The 16717-nt window shown below is 52.9% G+C and overlaps 9 protein-coding genes across 9 annotated transcripts; 6 read left to right on the top strand and 3 right to left on the bottom strand.

Moving 5' to 3' along the window:
• Positions 1–723: 723 nt before the first annotated feature.
• Positions 724–1197, top strand: LTS14_001415 (uncharacterized protein; the record flags this gene model as incomplete). Its single annotated transcript, XM_064834124.1, has 1 exon — positions 724–1197. The coding sequence occupies one exon, from the start codon at positions 724–726 to the stop codon at positions 1195–1197; it is 474 nt and encodes a 157-aa protein (XP_064697988.1).
• Positions 1198–1440: 243 nt separating this feature from the next.
• On the bottom strand, positions 1441–1751 carry LTS14_001416 (uncharacterized protein; the record flags this gene model as incomplete). Its single annotated transcript, XM_064834125.1, has 2 exons — positions 1441–1662; positions 1713–1751. The coding sequence occupies 2 exons, from the start codon at positions 1749–1751 to the stop codon at positions 1441–1443; spliced, it is 261 nt and encodes an 86-aa protein (XP_064697989.1).
• Positions 1752–1960: 209 nt separating this feature from the next.
• On the top strand, positions 1961–3290 carry SEN54 (tRNA-splicing endonuclease subunit sen54; the record flags this gene model as incomplete). Its single annotated transcript, XM_064834126.1, has 2 exons — positions 1961–2067; positions 2123–3290. 2 exons carry the CDS (start codon positions 1961–1963, stop codon positions 3288–3290), a joined length of 1275 nt encoding a protein of 424 aa, XP_064697990.1.
• Positions 3291–3458: 168 nt separating this feature from the next.
• DBR1 (lariat debranching enzyme) lies at positions 3459–5165 on the bottom strand (the record flags this gene model as incomplete). The annotated part of the gene is made up of 2 exons (XM_064834127.1): positions 3459–4919; positions 4980–5165. The coding sequence occupies 2 exons, from the start codon at positions 5163–5165 to the stop codon at positions 3459–3461; spliced, it is 1647 nt and encodes a 548-aa protein (XP_064697991.1).
• Positions 5166–6708: 1543 nt separating this feature from the next.
• Positions 6709–8220, bottom strand: ZPR1 (nucleolar zinc-finger protein; the record flags this gene model as incomplete). The annotated part of the gene is made up of 1 exon (XM_064834128.1): positions 6709–8220. One exon carries the CDS (start codon positions 8218–8220, stop codon positions 6709–6711), a length of 1512 nt encoding a protein of 503 aa, XP_064697992.1.
• A 1661-nt stretch (positions 8221–9881) lies between these two features.
• Positions 9882–10526, top strand: LTS14_001420 (uncharacterized protein; the record flags this gene model as incomplete). The annotated part of the gene is made up of 2 exons (XM_064834129.1): positions 9882–10142; positions 10212–10526. 2 exons carry the CDS (start codon positions 9882–9884, stop codon positions 10524–10526), a joined length of 576 nt encoding a protein of 191 aa, XP_064697993.1.
• A 1063-nt stretch (positions 10527–11589) lies between these two features.
• Positions 11590–12072, top strand: LTS14_001421 (uncharacterized protein; the record flags this gene model as incomplete). The annotated part of the gene is made up of 3 exons (XM_064834130.1): positions 11590–11707; positions 11780–11892; positions 11974–12072. The coding sequence occupies 3 exons, from the start codon at positions 11590–11592 to the stop codon at positions 12070–12072; spliced, it is 330 nt and encodes a 109-aa protein (XP_064697994.1).
• A 322-nt stretch (positions 12073–12394) lies between these two features.
• On the top strand, positions 12395–13342 carry LTS14_001422 (uncharacterized protein; the record flags this gene model as incomplete). Its single annotated transcript, XM_064834131.1, has 1 exon — positions 12395–13342. One exon carries the CDS (start codon positions 12395–12397, stop codon positions 13340–13342), a length of 948 nt encoding a protein of 315 aa, XP_064697995.1.
• Positions 13343–14100: 758 nt separating this feature from the next.
• On the top strand, positions 14101–16488 carry LTS14_001423 (uncharacterized protein; the record flags this gene model as incomplete). The annotated part of the gene is made up of 4 exons (XM_064834132.1): positions 14101–14224; positions 14275–14890; positions 14940–15380; positions 15525–16488. 4 exons carry the CDS (start codon positions 14101–14103, stop codon positions 16486–16488), a joined length of 2145 nt encoding a protein of 714 aa, XP_064697996.1.
• Positions 16489–16717: the final 229 nt, after the last annotated feature.

Genomic DNA, 16717 nt, shown 5'->3' on the forward strand with positions numbered 1-16717 from the left:
AGCTTTAGCGGTGAGTTCTGTTCGCCTGACTCGACTGACGGGGACAGGCTTTTGTGGTAGAACGGACGATTACTAGCTCTATCTTGCTTACCATTTTCGTGCCATTGAGTGGCTTTGGTAATGATAACGCCCACTTACGCACAGTCATGCTATTTCCCTACCGGCACCGCACACTCACTCGCCTCGTGTTGGGGTAAGGATATTTCGTCGCACCCCAAAAAGACTTTTCCACACTCCTCTGCTTTCCCCTTCCACATATATATCTCTCTTCCACTACCCACCCGCCCCAGATACCAAGCAGGAAATCCATTGAACAAGCTCTGATCCCACGGGACATGAACATCCTCCTCCTCTTTCCAGCCGTAGTAGATGCTTGCCTGGCGCGATTCCTGGTCACGTCACGGTGGTGCGCAGCGGGCGATGTGCGAGGGGGTTAGGATAAGGACAGGAAACGACTACAAGAGTTCCAGGCCCGGGGAGACGAGGAACACAATACAGTAAGAGTCTAGGTAAGGAATCACAGCCATGGTACCAGGAATAAGATGCCCGATCCAGGGCCACCAGAGCGGGACGGAGCGCCGCTGTGCTGAAAGGTTTCGGGAGAGTTGGAAGCCGTGGTTGGAAGAGCTGAATAAGCGGCAGCATTCTGGTGCAAGGATGCAGCCGTCGCGGTCGTTGGCAGAGCGTAGGTCGTATAGTACGTCCAGCCCTCCTGTAGATGACATGGCGGCGCCAGCGGCAAATCAGAGGACCATGGTGGATGTCACCGAGACTTCGCCGCTGTTCCCAGGCAGCCTGGCTATACCGAGTAATAGGTGGGTGGTGCGGAGCTATGGTGCCATACAGAGCCGGGACATCGTCTGCGTCGCTAGTCGCCTCGAAGCTCTCACGCCACCGCCGAGCCCAAGCTCAGAGAGCTCGAGCGGAGCACGATTACCAGGGACGGTAGAGATGGAGCGAGACACTTCTGCGCCAGCTCAGCAAGAACTCGACCTCGAGGCCGGACGCGCTCGGCAGGACGATGAGAAGAGCGAGGAGATGGACGCACAGTCTGCGGGCCGAGAAGATAGCGACACGGCTCATCCTGGCGCAGGAAGAACCTACAACCTCTGCAAGCTGGCACTGTTCGTCCTTCTCGTGGCTTTCTACACCTTCATGCTTGTGATGGCTTTGCGTGAGCGCTACGGCTTTGTGTGACCCAAGATGTGAGGACGATGATCGCAAGATTCCCGCGACTCTGATGGAAGGCACCCTGTAGAACACCCAGGATCTGGAGGACAAATCAAGCTCCGTGATGGCACCGCTGGTGGCGACTAGAGTGAGAGTAGCACCCTATTGGCGACTAGCAAGCGGCAAGTAGTCCTTGAGATCACAAACCCTTATGGTGTCTTCTTTGGCACAGCCAGAAAGTATACTCGATGCGTACTGAAGCCGTCGCAGTCACGTAGGCTTCGGACGAAATGCCAGATTTGCGAATGAGGCAGAAAGCTCGGTGGTGGCTGCGTGGGCCTCCTCGTGTGCCTTACGAGCCCCAGATATGTTCGTGCTCGAACCTGTAGCTCTCATACTTCGTATATGGTCCTCGATTGTCGTCCTGATGCTTTCGTATGGTGGCGTGCCTTCTCCAAACGTGGCTGCAGCGTTGCGTAGGTTTACCAGGAGCTGTTGTGCTATCAGCCATGATCTTGGTACTTGTTATCCGGGCTACGTACCATTGACAGTAATTCATCATCTGGTGTTACGTCAGACATGTTGTAAAGTGTTACTCGAAATGAAGAAAGAAGGAGCAGATTGTATCGTTGTCTATCGAGCAGCACTAGCTCCTGGTCTGTGCGCACATGAGCCAAAACCGAACTTTTGATATCGGAGTCAACCACCGCCATGAACTGTGAAAAGCAATGCAGACGACCCATAACCAATCCGTGACACTGGAGTGACCGAAAGGCATCTCACCTTCACGATGGCGGACGTCGATGAAGAAGACATCCCCCGGCCGGGTCCTGCAGACGACAATGAAATCGACTTATCAGAAGAAGTACAGGACTTTCGTTTCTTGCAGACTGCAAAGTAGGTATGCGTATACGGACTGATAGAATGAACTGCCCATTGACATAAATTCCAGAGGCAACGATGCAAAGATCCCAAAACGTGGTGAAAAGGACTTCGAGCCACATGCAACAGTGTTACAGTCAAACACTTTAGCCGCTTCGCGACAGGCCATGCACAAAGCTCTATCTTTCCAGCGAGTGCATCAGCCGAAGACAAACAATCCAGCTACTTACCACCCAGAGTCGAACATGGCATATGCTCAGAACCCCAGAGGCCCACTCTTCGCCCGTATGGGTCGGATCCTCCCTAAGAAAGAGGACCCTCTCGGCGACGACGAAATGCGTGGGATGCGGATGTGGTTCTTACCAGAAGAAATCATCTATCTTGTTGAACGTGGTACTATCGATCTACGTTGGCCGAAGAGTGAGGACGACGAAGATGGGGAAGGTTTGCCCATGAGTCTACAGGCTTGCTATGCTATGTTCATCGGCGAAGAGGCTGCTCGTGGTGGTGCGCTTACATTCGAAAGATATCACGTTTACTCTGGATTGAAACGTGCTGGATATACGGTCATGCGAGCAGAGGACTGGAAGAGTCCTGGTCGTCGGGTTTCAGTTGAACATTATGCGCCTCCGCCGCCACGACTTTGGCAACCAGGTCTACTCAGTCTCGCAAGGATGAAACAGTTCTTCATGGGAACCGAAGGGATTGAAGGACCGACCTATGGCTCAGAGACCCTACTAGCCCCCGGTCTCTATCGCAATTATGCTGAGATCTACCGCCGGCTTGCTGTCATACAGTGGCACGATCCTACCAGCATTACAGTCCCTGAGCAGCCATTTCATGCTGACACCGATTCCGACTTCCGACTGACCTACGACGTCTGGAAGCCCGGTAATACAACCTTCAAGAAGTCCGATCATGGCACCCCCGACTTCCGCATAGCAGTCGTCAACGCTCGCGAGACCAATGTGCCGAGTTTGCAGCAAATCAGCAGTCTCCTCGAGACTACACCATACGATCCTCCGAAGCCCGATGGCCAGCTGTATCAGAAGCTGAAGCACGGGTATAAGAATGTAATTCTAGCTGTAGTGGATCAAGGCGTGATCAGCTATCTGCGTATTTCTGATGCTGCTTTTGGTCGCGAGAAGTTGTATGAGCGCAAAGGCAAGATGCCTGGCGGGAAGCGTGGAGGTGGTGGCGGGAGGGGCGGAAGAGGAGGTAGAGGTGGCAGGAGGTGATATAGATCTGGCTCTAGAATGCTCACGATCAGGGTGGGAGCGTATCGAGTCAGCAATTCGTGACTCATGTTCGCCTCTCGGCACGCAACCTGACGAAAGTTCGGTCGCAATCTGCCTGCCGCATGAGGTACAGCTTCCAGCTCAACAGCGTCTCGATTGAAAGACATCTCATCGTCCACGACCACGACCTCGGCCTCTGCCTCTACCCCTGCCTCTGTCATGGCCACGGCCACGTCCACCACCAAACCCACCACGGCCACGACTTGCGTTGAAGCGCTCAGCATCAGGATCTGGTCTCGGACCTGCAGCTAACCTGGCAACTCGATCCTCGTCGCTTATAGCAAGGGCATTCGGTATCTGCAGCATCTCACAAAACTTGGCAGTCTGTGAATTGGGGTGCTCTTCAACTTGAGCGCACTGCGGCAGGATCCAATTGCCACCATCATAGACTGGTGCTAACACCTCGAAGTTCTCTGGAATTACCATTTGCTCCGCATCCAAATTCTTTTCAACCCACTTCATCTGCTCGTCGATGAGTACTCGATACTCAGATTGACTTTTGCTTCGAGGAATGACAGCCTCTGGATTGCCAAATTGCGGCGGCTCACTGAGTGTGATAGCTCGAGTGATTGCTAGCCATTCGCGATCGTAGCAGAGCTTTAGTGGTCGATCCAGCGGTTGGCCGTCCAATATAGGAATATCAAGCAGTTGGAGGAATTGCTTTTGTGGTAGACATTTGTCCAGAGCCAGGAAGTTCGTGGTAATATTGGTAATGTCAGGGGGGTGCTCGACAGGCTCTTTGATCGGGAGTGGCTGGCGCTTGAAGGCGTCGGGCAAAGCTGATCGTGCGGCGACGGCTTGTTCGCTAAGGGTGGGTTGCGCAAGTGCAGCGTGTTTTTCTATTGGAATCTGCAGTCCATCCACTCCTTGGCCTGGAGTAACTTCTGCAACGCCGTTCACATCGTCTTCCAGCTCGAGGTCGATCTCGGCATCGTTGCGATTGACGACGGCTTCGATATTAGCTGCTGAATCATCAAGATCGTCATCCAAATCGATTTCATTGTCGTTCTTGGGCACAGGCATATTAGCGCTTGCCGACGGAAGTGAGTTCTGTGGCTCCGAAGTGTCGTTGTGGTCGATGACGGCAGCATATTTGCAGTGAAGATGAGCACTGAACCAATGCCGCGGGCGAAGCCGCTCAAGGACCTGCTGAGCGGCCACGCTCCCCAGCTGACCACCTCTCGCATCATCTTCAAGATGCTTCTTGAACCGAAACAATTGCTTCCAATTCCCTTTCCACTCCACACCCTTGGGCCAGTCGTGGCTTATGCCGATGTCGACTTGTGATCGAATCTGCAAAAGCTTGCGTACATCGAGCTCTCGGGTGTGGTAGATAGACTTAAGTTCGCTCTCATTATACGGTAGACGTTCGTGATGTGGTTTACGGAAGTTGTAGCCTTTCCAGATACCACTCATGCCTGCAATCCGTAGTGGTCCGACACGAAGTACGTTTGCTGCGCCGAGGTAGTAGATATTCGGGGCCACCCAGCCTCCGTAGTAGAGCTCGAAGAGGTAGTTACTTGCTTCGTGATTGCCTCCAACGAAGACTGTCAGATATGGCGCCGTCCTCTGGCCAGAATAGTACTCGTGAAAGTCACACATGGTCCGATACTTTGCCGGCATGCTTACGCAATTAAGATCGAACGCATTCCGTACAGACTGAAAGTCACCGCCGATGATCAACAGATCGACTCCAGGCCATTCTTTGCTCTTGCACGCCTCCTCGATCGAGGCATATATGTCGTGAAGTGTTCCATGGCCGCAGCCCTCCACGGCGAGTCGCAACCCCTGCTTCTCGATCAGGTTAGCAGTCATTATGCCAGCGCACTCATCTCCTGTGAATGAGCTTTGCGCGTGACTGCAATGCTTTTCGTCGCTAGGAAGGTGGGCGATTTCAAGGAAAATGCATGTCAAGATCTTGAAACTGCATGCTTCCATCAGTAGCGGCGGGCAGTCCCGTGCCAATTAACGCGCCATTTCGAGAGCTTCTTCTTCATTAAACGCACCTCACGGATCGACGACTAACGACACCAATACCGCGGGAGGTGGATGGCGTCTGCCGAATCGAACGCAGCACGCCGGAGACATCTAGTGGCGGCGTCCGACCTCCTAATGGTGTCCTCCCCTGCCGTTTCTGCTCACCTACGCTCCACAGAAAGGGCCTTCCGCCGCCAGCAAAATCTGCCGTCCGCCGAGACTCCATTCGAGATATGTACCGCTTGTGGTAACATCTTACTGCTTGGTTGGTCTTGTGAGCTTCCTCGACCTTCGGGTCCGAATGCACGCCGCCTACAGCAGAGGCGGAATGTTCAGGGACGCCCAGCATCCGGCAACCCCAAGTGCCTCCGTTGCAACACTGTGACTGTCAAGCAATCCAGCAAGCCGATTATTTCAAAGCAGTCTAAGGAGTCTAGACACATGACTACCAACACTGCCACCCTTGCCGTACAGGCGAGATCCGAATTGCTCAAGACCCCTTCGTTGGATGTACCACATTCGACAGAGCAACCAGTTGTGCAAAGAACCGCAGACTCCAGGAAAGCTCGCAGCAAGAAGACGAGTCTCCAAGCTCTACTTGCGAGTCAGCAGACCAAGATGAAGACGGGGACCACCAAACCTGGATTCGATCTCAAGGACTTCATGAAAACTTGAGATACGATCATCAAGACTAGACATTCCGAACGAGCGGGAGAAGTATTATCACGCTTGAATGACTGTAGCGGACGTTGCTGTATGACACAGCAAAGAAGGTGCTCTTGGCTGGTGCTCGTGTGCAGTCGCCCAGAGGCAAGTGACATCTTCTTTCCCGGATGGCAGGAACTGACAACAACATTCAGTACAGGCGATCATGCTCGAAGAGCCACCACATCAAAGTAGCTAGCGTTCTGGCAGGAGGGCATGAGTGGCACAATCAATGAAGCTCTCTAGGGCCGCCGAGCAGCGTCGGTGTGGTGCCCCTGAAGACCTCCCTTGATCTGCGGCGTCCCGGCCTCCACATGCCTGGCAGACGCCCTTCGCGTGTTTGACGGAGGCCCTGCTCATGCTTGACAAGCGCTCTTCACAGTTTTGACTGGGCCGCTAAGTGTGAACTACAGCCCGCGAGCTCCCGAGCTTCACATCAGCCACAGCCACGATGCGTACCTCTGATCGACCTCACCGCTCCAGGGCTGTAGGGTATGTTGGTGTGGATGGTGGCAGTACCATCACAAGCGCTGATCGTCGACCCTTACGTGCTGCCGCGAAGCTCAACCAACTCTGACAAAAGGACGCTAAAGCTCGTCGCTCGCGATATGAGCAATGTGGACCTCTGTTTGATTTGGGTATCCATTCTATTACATACAAGGATGCTACACTCTTCTCAAGCCGTCTCCTCATACCCCTCAGTCTTCATATCATTCAACCCCAAATCCTCCTTCTCCGCCTCCGTCCTCTCATAATCCTCCGCCTGAATCGCCGGATCCGGCTCCGGCGCAGTAAAACTCTGCACGTAACTACTCGCCAGCGGATCCTCCAGCACAAGCGTAAAAGGCTTCGAGCCATCGATGGCTTCGGACAAGCTATTGAAGAAGTCGTCCCATGATCGCCTGGTTTCGGATTGCATGGAGTCGCTGTCTGGGACATTGGCCGCGTCGCCGTCTGATAAGCCAAAGGCCTGCGATCGGAGATCTTTGCGGATATTGGTCAGGATGCCTTCGACGGTGGTGAAGCGACCGCCCATCGTGCCGGGCTCTACTTGTAGTTGAAGCTCAGGACACGACAAGGCTGCGCTTTCGCTCTTGAGGATATCTCTCGAGAGGTCCTCCTTAGTAGTCACTCTCAAGATAATCCTTCGGCCTTTCTCTGGCACCTCGCCACCTGATTTCACCTCGTTTGATCGGTAGCCGCAGTCGTCGCAGACTGTGCTCATGATAACGACTTGCTTGAAGAAGGGAATATTGACCATTTTCATATTTGTTGCGCAGGGTCGTGTGCAGCCTGGACATGATGCTGGGAAGGAGTAGACCTGGTTCTCGACGATGTCCTCTGAGTCGACGTTATTCACTGCTCGCTCACCGTTGGTCTCTGCGCCGCCACCACCAACAAGGCCTTGAGCTTGATATTCAGGTCGTATCTCAGTCGCAGGCGCGGTTGTGCTGTGATCATGATCGTGATCGTGTTGCCCAGGCTGCGGTACATCGTCGCCGAGTCCTAGCATACCATTCTGCTGTGCCGTCCGATCGTATTCGCTCTTCGCCCACTTGCCCGCAGCATCTCCCGGCGTCCACTCTATCCACGAATTCCCCGACGGATCGTCCGCAGAAACCATGAATGGAAACTTCTTCGCTTCCGCCATATCCTTCAGTGACTGTATGATCCCCGCCACCTTCTCAGCAACCTCTGGCATCTGCTCTAATCTCGCTGCTTGATTGCTCTCAAGATCTTGCCGCACACCACTAATCACGCCCTCCAGATTCGTGAACTGTCCCTTTCCAGCCGGTATTTCCAAATCCAGATCCTCCAAGCGAAAAACACAAAGATCGCTCTTCACCACCTGCCGCTGCAAATCCGATTCCTTCTCCACTCGGAACGCATACTTGGTGCCCTTTGGTTGGATCTCGCCAGCCGACTGGATCTCGTTGTTGTGGAAGCCGCATTTGTCACAGCTGAAGGACATGATGATGATTTCGCGGAAGAAGGGGATGCGTGTTAGGAGGAGTCGTGTAATGCCATCTTCGTGACAATTCATGCAGAGCGATTCGATCTCTTCGACGACTTTTTGTTCGGGTTCGTCGGGGGTGCCGGTGGTTTGGGAGACTTTGCTGTGCATGTCTTCGAAGAGGTCTTTGGCGAGGGAGGCACCTTGGAGGCGTTCGCCGTTTTGTTGGGCCATCTTTGTGGTTTAGGAGGTGATTTGTTGCGATATGTTGCGATATGTTGTGTTGTGTGTTCGTGGGAGCGTGGGCGCATGCTTTGAACTTTTTGATGGAAACATCCCACCTGACGCAACGCAACGTTATCGATAGCATAACTTGTGCTCTTGCATAAACGCAGATGGAGTACGTGCGGGTTCAGAGAACGACGACAACTGCTCGTCTTCAGTGACCTTCCGGCATTACAGCAGAACATCACAGTCTACTTGCAATGCTCGTAAGAGCGCAAACTTGCGAAGTCTGACTTGACGTCTTGTCGTACCCGCTTCACCTGCTCCTACCTCAACTCACCTCAAAGTAACTTATATAGAAATAATCCTCCCCGACCATGGCAGAAGTGAGCCGACAGGAATGACCACTCTGGCCTACCGACTAACCACTCCAGCCTTACGAGTCTCATTGTCCATCGTGCGGTCATACAGCACCCAGGAATTCGGTCCCAAGGATTCGGTCCTGACTATACAGCGATACTCCAAGAAAGCGTCCGTCATCGTTGTCTCGAGACAGAACATATGGCTCGAACACTCTTGGCCTCATAGCGGTATCAGCGGTCATGTACCCAACAGACCGGACGCCGCAGCCATTTCTCTGAGCTTGCGCACCGTGAGTTCGCTGCTACATCAGGATCCAAGCTATCGTCACCAGCGAACCCCACGGGGATCGCGTAAATCGCATGTCTCGCTCAAACCGAGTCGTTTTCACGAAGTCTGAGATGGACCATGGATCGACATCCCTGCGTGGAGACCTTCACGACAGCCTTTATTACAGCTGCACAAGCATCTAAAATGTCGCAAGGCTCCGCCACCTCCACAATGTCTTACTGCTGCGATGACGGAGAAGGCTGCTTACGCAAAAAGCTCCCTGCTTCGAACGTGTCCGGGGCGCATCCATTGACATGCGCAAAATGCATACATCCGCGTGGTGAAAGCCACTCGAGTGGTTGCAGTCAGAAATAATATCCTGCAGGTCTGAAAACAGAACGTTTCGCTGGCGGTGAATAATGGAGAGCACATGCACTATTTAGCGCCAGTAGTAACCCAGCCGCAGCCGCAGTCCCGTCTGCATGGTGTACGTTGGCATGGGCGCCTCGAGTGAATCGAGTCGCATGTCGCCGACTGGGAATAATGAGGAAGTTATTCAACAACCTACAGGCGGCGCATGATAACGCAAATCACCTCTGCAGAATATACTCGTAAAATCACTGCTGTCGAATGTACAGTCATATTATTTTGACGATGGCCGCAAACGAAACATCAGTCGAGTCCGCCGATCGGAGCCGAATTCAACGCTAAGAAATACGGGGCCATCTCTTAGCGGCGAAGCCAGTGCGTGTGCCCTGCCCACTCTCCTTCTTGCCTCGCCACACCACGCACCACACACCATCCCCGTCCATTCACGCCATCTTTTCTCAATTCGCATTGTACGATATACCGCATCCCATCCACGATATCCACGCCCCAAACGCTCTCACTGTCTTACTCTCCAGACGACATTCACCCATTCCTCCACGTACCTGCAATTAGAATAGCCGCTGCTTTGTTATGATCTGAGCGTCTCGACGTCTACACCTACGAAAGGAACACCGACAATCCCAGCAACGAACGTCATATCAACCCACATCATGGCAAGTCACTACTATGGCGCTCAGCACTACCTACCAAACGGCTCTTCACACAACCACGGCCACCACGGTCGAAGCCGGCGAGGTCCGAGGGTGAACTCGCAGAATGCGCATCGGCAATACAAGGCTCAAAGGAGTCCGAAAGAGGCGCCCGAGACTCCAGCATATGTCGACTACCTCCAGCGCTTCGAGGCTGCGAAGAGCTTCGAGTTTGACGATGATGAGCTGTTCTGCCCATTCCATCTTTTGACTAAGGATGATGTATGTTTGGCCCACCAGCGCATGTCGCACGGAAGGCCTACCCGCAGCCATGCTTACAATACACTACAGCTCCAATCCATACACTCCTCTTCCTCATCCGATCGAGGATCGCTGTCGTCCGGCTCGCCCGAAGCAAGTCCGCTCCAGCAGCAGGCTCAGCCCACCCCATCCTTCTTCCTCTCCACCGCACCCAACACATACAGCAATACATCTTCCGGCTACCAGCACTCATCTCACCAGCAGATGAAGCTGCACCAGCCACTGGCCCAGCGCTCACGAAACGCTATCCCGATAGTGGACCCCTCCACTCGGTCCATCGCGAGTCCACCACTATCCGTCTCGCCAGGCCGACAGATGCAGCAGCAGTACATGCGCCGCTGGTAGATCTTGCCACGCTTGCGAGTGTACTGCTGAAGTAATGCTGTTCTGCGTTCCTGCGTCTTGTCATCAGGTCTTGCGAAACCTTCCATCTCACCATCAGCCTACAACGAGCGGCAAGGCTGATGATTTCGTTCTTCGATACCCTGTTGGTTGATTGAGGTTGATCCACACCCTGTACAAAAAAATCCCTACTCATGACGACTACTTCGAATACACGGCTTCACTATACACCTGGATGAATCGGCGTTTTTGACAGCAGCAGCAGCATTACGAAAGCATTACACTCGAGCAAGCAAGCAAGCAAGGCGATTACTGGACATGTTTTTGGCGCGCACATAAACCCTTTCTACTCTTGTTTTTGGCACGGGTGTTGGTCGGTCGTAGGATCACGGTAACGAAACAAAACAAAGCGGAAATGACTTTTGGGAGATACAGCAAAGGACCGTCACGAAGGATATTTTGCATGGTACAGATGGAAATAGGAGTTGTTGTTGTTGCTGCCCACACGGCGTTTTGGGGACGGTTGACTGACATCGAGCGGTGGATGTCTGTTTGTCTTTTGGTGCTATGCGGATGAAAGGGGGAGATACCATGTTCTTGCTATGTACGGGGTTGTTTTTGTTTGCTGTGCTCTTGGGTCAGTGGGATGGTGTGCACTGAGATTGTGTACTTGGGTTCTTGTATCCTCTCCCTGTGGCTTGGTATGGATCTGGCTACTGGGTGTATAGCTGAGTATGAGCAATACTTCATTATCCGCTTTGCCTCTGAACCTCAGCACTCGACATCATTGACCTGTGATTCTGTGCTTGACAATGACTTCGCATCTATACCGAGCGTGCCTAGCCGTCATCACGACAAAGGGGAGGAAGCTTGACGTATGATGTCGATCGTAGAAGCCGAGGGAGCACGAATCGAGAGCTTCCAGATCGCAGAGGTCTGTGCTTGGTGGTGTATAATAAACCTCAAGACATCCTTCGCGCCTTAGCCATAAGTATATATCGACGTATTGCACTCTGCTCGCCGTCATTTGAACAATCCTTCCGATCTTCGTAACTCTCCACTAACCATGTCCGCCCTACGAATGCCTTTCATCGCCCGCCAAGCACCCTTCCGCGCCATTGGAGGAGCTTCGAGGTCGTTCCAGAGTTGTCGGGTATTGGCTGTGGGCAAGGAGTCTGCGCTACGTATGCCCATCCATGCTTCATCCTAGTCGTCGAGACGAGCATAGGCAGTATAGCTGACTACGACAAATGCAGACAACGAGGGCCGCCCGGAAGAAGTGGAGGCGCATAAGCAGGATCAGCTGCAGAAGCAGAAGGAGGGCAAGGGCCACTGGAAAGATGAGCTGGCTAGTGATAGTGAGAGTATTGTAAGTCTTCCGGCCTTGCTGTCGTTTCGTGGAGGGTGAGCGGACCGATGAGGACGAAGTTGACATTTTCTTGGTTATCAGGTGAAAGCCGATCGGGGTGAGACGGGCACGAGTGCGAAGGATAATATTAAGGAGTTGCAGAAGGAGACGGAGAAGCTTGCGAATGAGAAGAAGATCTAGTCGTGTGGGATACACATGGTGGGAGAAAGCATGCTAGGGAGCGATGTACATATATGGAAAGTTTTCGTTCATGATCACGAGCAAAGGCGTTTCTTCATTTGTTTGCGGAGAGCGATCAGCTGACAGATGGAGCCTGGTGTCAGGACCACGGTGAGTGTTCCACTGACTTGGACGTAGACACATGCACGATTAGGTATCTTCAACCGACCGAGCACTTCTGGCACACACATCCTTGGTCTGAAGAAACAACTGGACGACAACATCAAGACTGATAGCAATCTCGCATCCGAATGTTTGCAGTACCACTGATGCACTTGCGAAGATGTCACTCGCTGTACTCATCCTCACTGCATATGCCGTTGTCGATAAAATCAAACACCGCCATGAGCGCGAAGAACGAAGGCGGCACAAGCCCGAGCATACAGACACCAAGATCCATTCCATCTTCAGGCCGGCAAATCTACAAACGTACAGAGATTGCGCCACAGCGATGAGGCCCGCTCTAAGACTCGCCTCTCGACTTCTAGCAACTGACCATTTACTCGGCTTCTGGTACACCGTTTTCTTCAGCGACACAATCGAGATTCGGACACCCGAAGACGCGAAAGCAGGAACAAGACACTTCATGTACACGGATGCACCACGAAAACTAACCCACGACCAAATCCGGCGCACAAACCACGTTTTGAAACTTCTGGCAGACTGCGTAACCTTTGATCTCGAAAGCAAGCAGCCGCGCTACGGAGGTGGAAGATGCAAACACCTACGCCAACAGCGCGCCGCATTACACTTACAAGGCCACAAGAGCGAAATCCAAATCTCCTCGTACTTCTACGACTCCCTCACGAATTCAGCGATCTCGGAAGCGGATAAGGTGTGGTTACAATTCGAGCTCGCGAAGACCTTACTACATGAACTAGCTCACGCGGCGGTCAATGCGGCGAGGGGCAGGGAGTCGAATCATTATTATTTCTTCCCGGGTTGTAATGTGGCGGAAGATGGCTTTCAGCTCGAGGCGGAGCTTTTTGGGGGTAAGATCGATCTCGATCGGGAGGAGTTCAAGGCGGGTTTGAGGAAGGGGGAGCAAGGGCGGAGTGGGAAGCCGTTGATTCGAGGGTTTCGAAGGGCGTGGCCTTGTCAGGGGGTTGTGGAGGAGTATCTGGCGAGAGGGTCTTCTATTGGGGTAAGGGGCCCTGTGGCTCGTCGGCGGCGGACGGAGGAAGTTGATTATGTTGCTGTCTCGCGGCTGCTTTGTCCTTCGGGTGGGTAGTAATATGTTGTCAGTTGTGATGGATTGATGGTACCTGGGTAGCAGAACCTAGCGAAACATGGTCTGTACGCCATTTGACTAAGAAGAGTAGCCCAAGTGTCCTATCGTTTGGTCGATGGCACTCAACATCCCCAGCATTGTGTAAGCTCGGGCTAGTTACAGCGATAGTCAGGGCCGGGAACCATGTCATTATGATGAGAATTGTCGGATGTTCTGTGCGTAACTGCCAATCAACCTGGAGGAAATCGCCTGTGCTTTGCTGTCGAGCTTCCATTCAGGACCACTTCTCAATTGCATCGATTCTTAAACATGCACTTCAGATCATGCGAAGCACGGCGAGAGCGAGCACAAGTGCCGCTATCATCGAGCACTTTACAGCTAAGGTAGGTGTGCAATTACTGATTCCGACAGGCAAACGCCGGCTAGTAGGTCGGCATTGCTCCGGATGTTGACTTCATGAATCGTAGTATCTGAGGAAGGACATGCTTGGCGCGCATCACTACGCGTGCAACCATGCCATTATTACTCATGGTAAATTTAGGTTGCCGCAAGGATCTTCGCGACCTAACCTCGAGTCGGCACCATACAATTGGGGCATTACGTGGGATTCTGGAGGATGGCCAAGGAGACCTCCTCTCTTGGCATTATTGACTGCCGCAGTATGACCGTACGGCAGAGGTGCCATGTCGACCTCTGACAGTGCATAAAGAGTGAGGCCGCCGCTATGAAGTGGCTATCTGATAATTTGACAACGCAAGATGGCTGGACTTATCGCCTCGACTGTCTGCTTCGCGCTGCTCGCGGCTCGTGCTGCTGGTCAGGGCTACACGAATGCTTCTGAGGTGCCAAACTACGGCCTCAGTCCGCCAGTCTATCCCACTCGTGAGCACGATGATGTACCTAAGCAGAGGACCTACTGACGCTCTGATCAGCTCAAGGCAAAGGTGGCAGCGATCCCGACTGGCGAGCTGCCTACAGCAGAGCCAGTTCTATCGTTCAACAGATGACATTGGAGGAAAAGGTCAGTGTCACTCGTGGGCATATTGGACTTTGTGTTGGCAATAGTGGTAAAGTCGATCGTCTTGGACTGCCAGCTCTCTGCTTTGCCGACGCACCCGACGGCATTCGAGGGCAGGAGTTCGTCTCAGCCTTTCCTGCACAGATTGTGGTCGGTGCCACATTCGATCGTGAGCTGATGTACCGCTACGGCAAAGCTCTTGGTGAGGAGTACCGTGGCAAAGGCATCAATGTAGCATTACTACCAGTCGCTGGTCCGCTTGGCAGAGTCGCGCGAGGAGGCCGCAATTGGGAGGGCTTTGGCGCTGACCCGTATCTATCGGGCGCTGGTATGAGAGCTGTGACCACGGGTCTGCAGCAGCAGGGCGTTATTGCTCAAGCAAAGCATTGCTTGCTGAACGAGCAAGAGTATCGACGCAACCCAGAGTCTATGGGTGAGTCGATGTCATCTAACGTGGACGACCGTACCATTCACGAGCTTTACGCCTTCCCTTTCATGGACGCACTGCATGCTGGTGTGGCTAGCTTGATGTGAGTACATCGCAATGGCAGTACTGTGGGTCAGGCTAATGCGACGAAGGTGTTCCTACCAACGCACCAACAACAGCTACGGCTGCCAAAACAGCAAGCTTCTAAATGGTATTCTCAAGACCGAACTTGGCGTTCAAGGGTTTGTGACGTCCGATTGGGCGGCTCAGCATGCTGGCGTTGCTTCTGCCAACGCCGGCCTCGACCTCGTAATGCCAGACGGTGGCTACTGGGACAACAACCTCACGCAAGCAGTTCAAAATGGTTCAGTTGCCGAGTCCAGGCTTGATGACATGGTTACTCGTATTGCAGCGGCATACTTCCATCTGGCTCAAGATCAAGGCTATCCTGAAGTCGGAGTCTACCCATACGATGTCAAACACGAGATCATTGACGTCCGCGATGAGCACGCCTCGCTCATACGCGAGATCGCTGCAGCTGGGACTGTGCTTGTCAAGAACGTCAATAATGCCTTGCCACTCAAAGCGCCAAGGTTTTTGAATATCTATGGCTACGATGCGAGGCTCCCAGACTCACCATGGACCACGCCTGCCAGATTTGGGGGTTGATACGATGTTAATAACGGCTGGAACGTCTTCAATGGCACTTTGGTCACTGGTGGCGGATCTGGATCTAGCACGCCACCATATGTCATTAGCCCATTTTCTGCCATCCAAGACCGAGTAATCAAGGACCGAGGTACTGTGCGGTGGGACTTCGACGTTGTCAACCCAACGGTCTACGCCAACGCTGATGCTTGTCTGGTCTTCATCAATGCCTATGCTTCGGAGTCATTCGATCGCACATCGTTAACAGACACCTTCAGTGATCAACTGGTGAAGAATGTGGCAACAAACTGCTCGAATACGATTGTCGTCATCCACTCAGCCGGTATCCGCGTCGTGGACGAGTGGATCGAGCATCCGAACATCACGGCAGTAGTGTTCGCCTTGCTGCCTGGCCAGGAGAGTGGGAACAGTATAGTGGACGTCCTGTACGGCGATATCTCTCCTTCAGGCCGTCTACCGTTTACAGTCGCCAAGAACGAAAGTGATTATGGCATACTCCTGAATTCCACTATCAGTTCCGGACCATTTCCACAGGACAATTTCACCGAAGGCTTATACATCGACTACCGATATTTTGACAAGCAGAATATTACTCCTCGATACGAATTTGGTTATGGCTTGTCGTATTCTCAATTTGACTACGCGGATCTGGAGATCTCCACAGTGACAGGCAACACGACCGAGTATCCACCAAGCTCGGACGGCACGGTTCCACAAGGAGGACCTGCTGTCCTATGGGACACAATCTTCGAAGTGACCGTCAATATCACAAACACAGGTGACCACACCGCTGCCGAAGTGCCACAGCTGTATATTGGCGTTCCTGATGCCCCAATTAGACAACTAAGAGGTTTCGAGCGTGTGCATCTGGCCACTAACGTAACTTCGACTGTCTCATTCCCGCTCACAAGGAGAGACTTGAGTATTTGGGACGTAGTAGCTCAGCAGTGGAGACTGCAGAGAGGGGAGTATACCGTAGAGGTGGGAGCCAGTAGCAGGGATATCAGACTTGACAGCAGTCTTACCATCTGAGACGATACGCCATGCATGGGCTCTATAGACAGTTCCGCTGCTCAGGTGGCATTTCAAGCGGCATCTGAACTTAATGTCTTATATATAGCCAGAACCGAGCCATCAGATCAAGAGATACTCAAGCATTCGCGAGTGTGGGGTACATCTGGGGATAGCATAGATGTCAAGTCCTTATTGGTTTACGACCAAACACTATTTCATCCTGCTTGTCCACTTCAGGCACTTGCAA

The sequence above is a fragment of the Recurvomyces mirabilis genome (assembly GCF_035927965.1).
Source record: "Recurvomyces mirabilis strain CCFEE 5264 chromosome Unknown scaffold_3, whole genome shotgun sequence".
Taxonomy (NCBI): Eukaryota; Fungi; Ascomycota; class Dothideomycetes; order Mycosphaerellales; family Teratosphaeriaceae; genus Recurvomyces; species Recurvomyces mirabilis.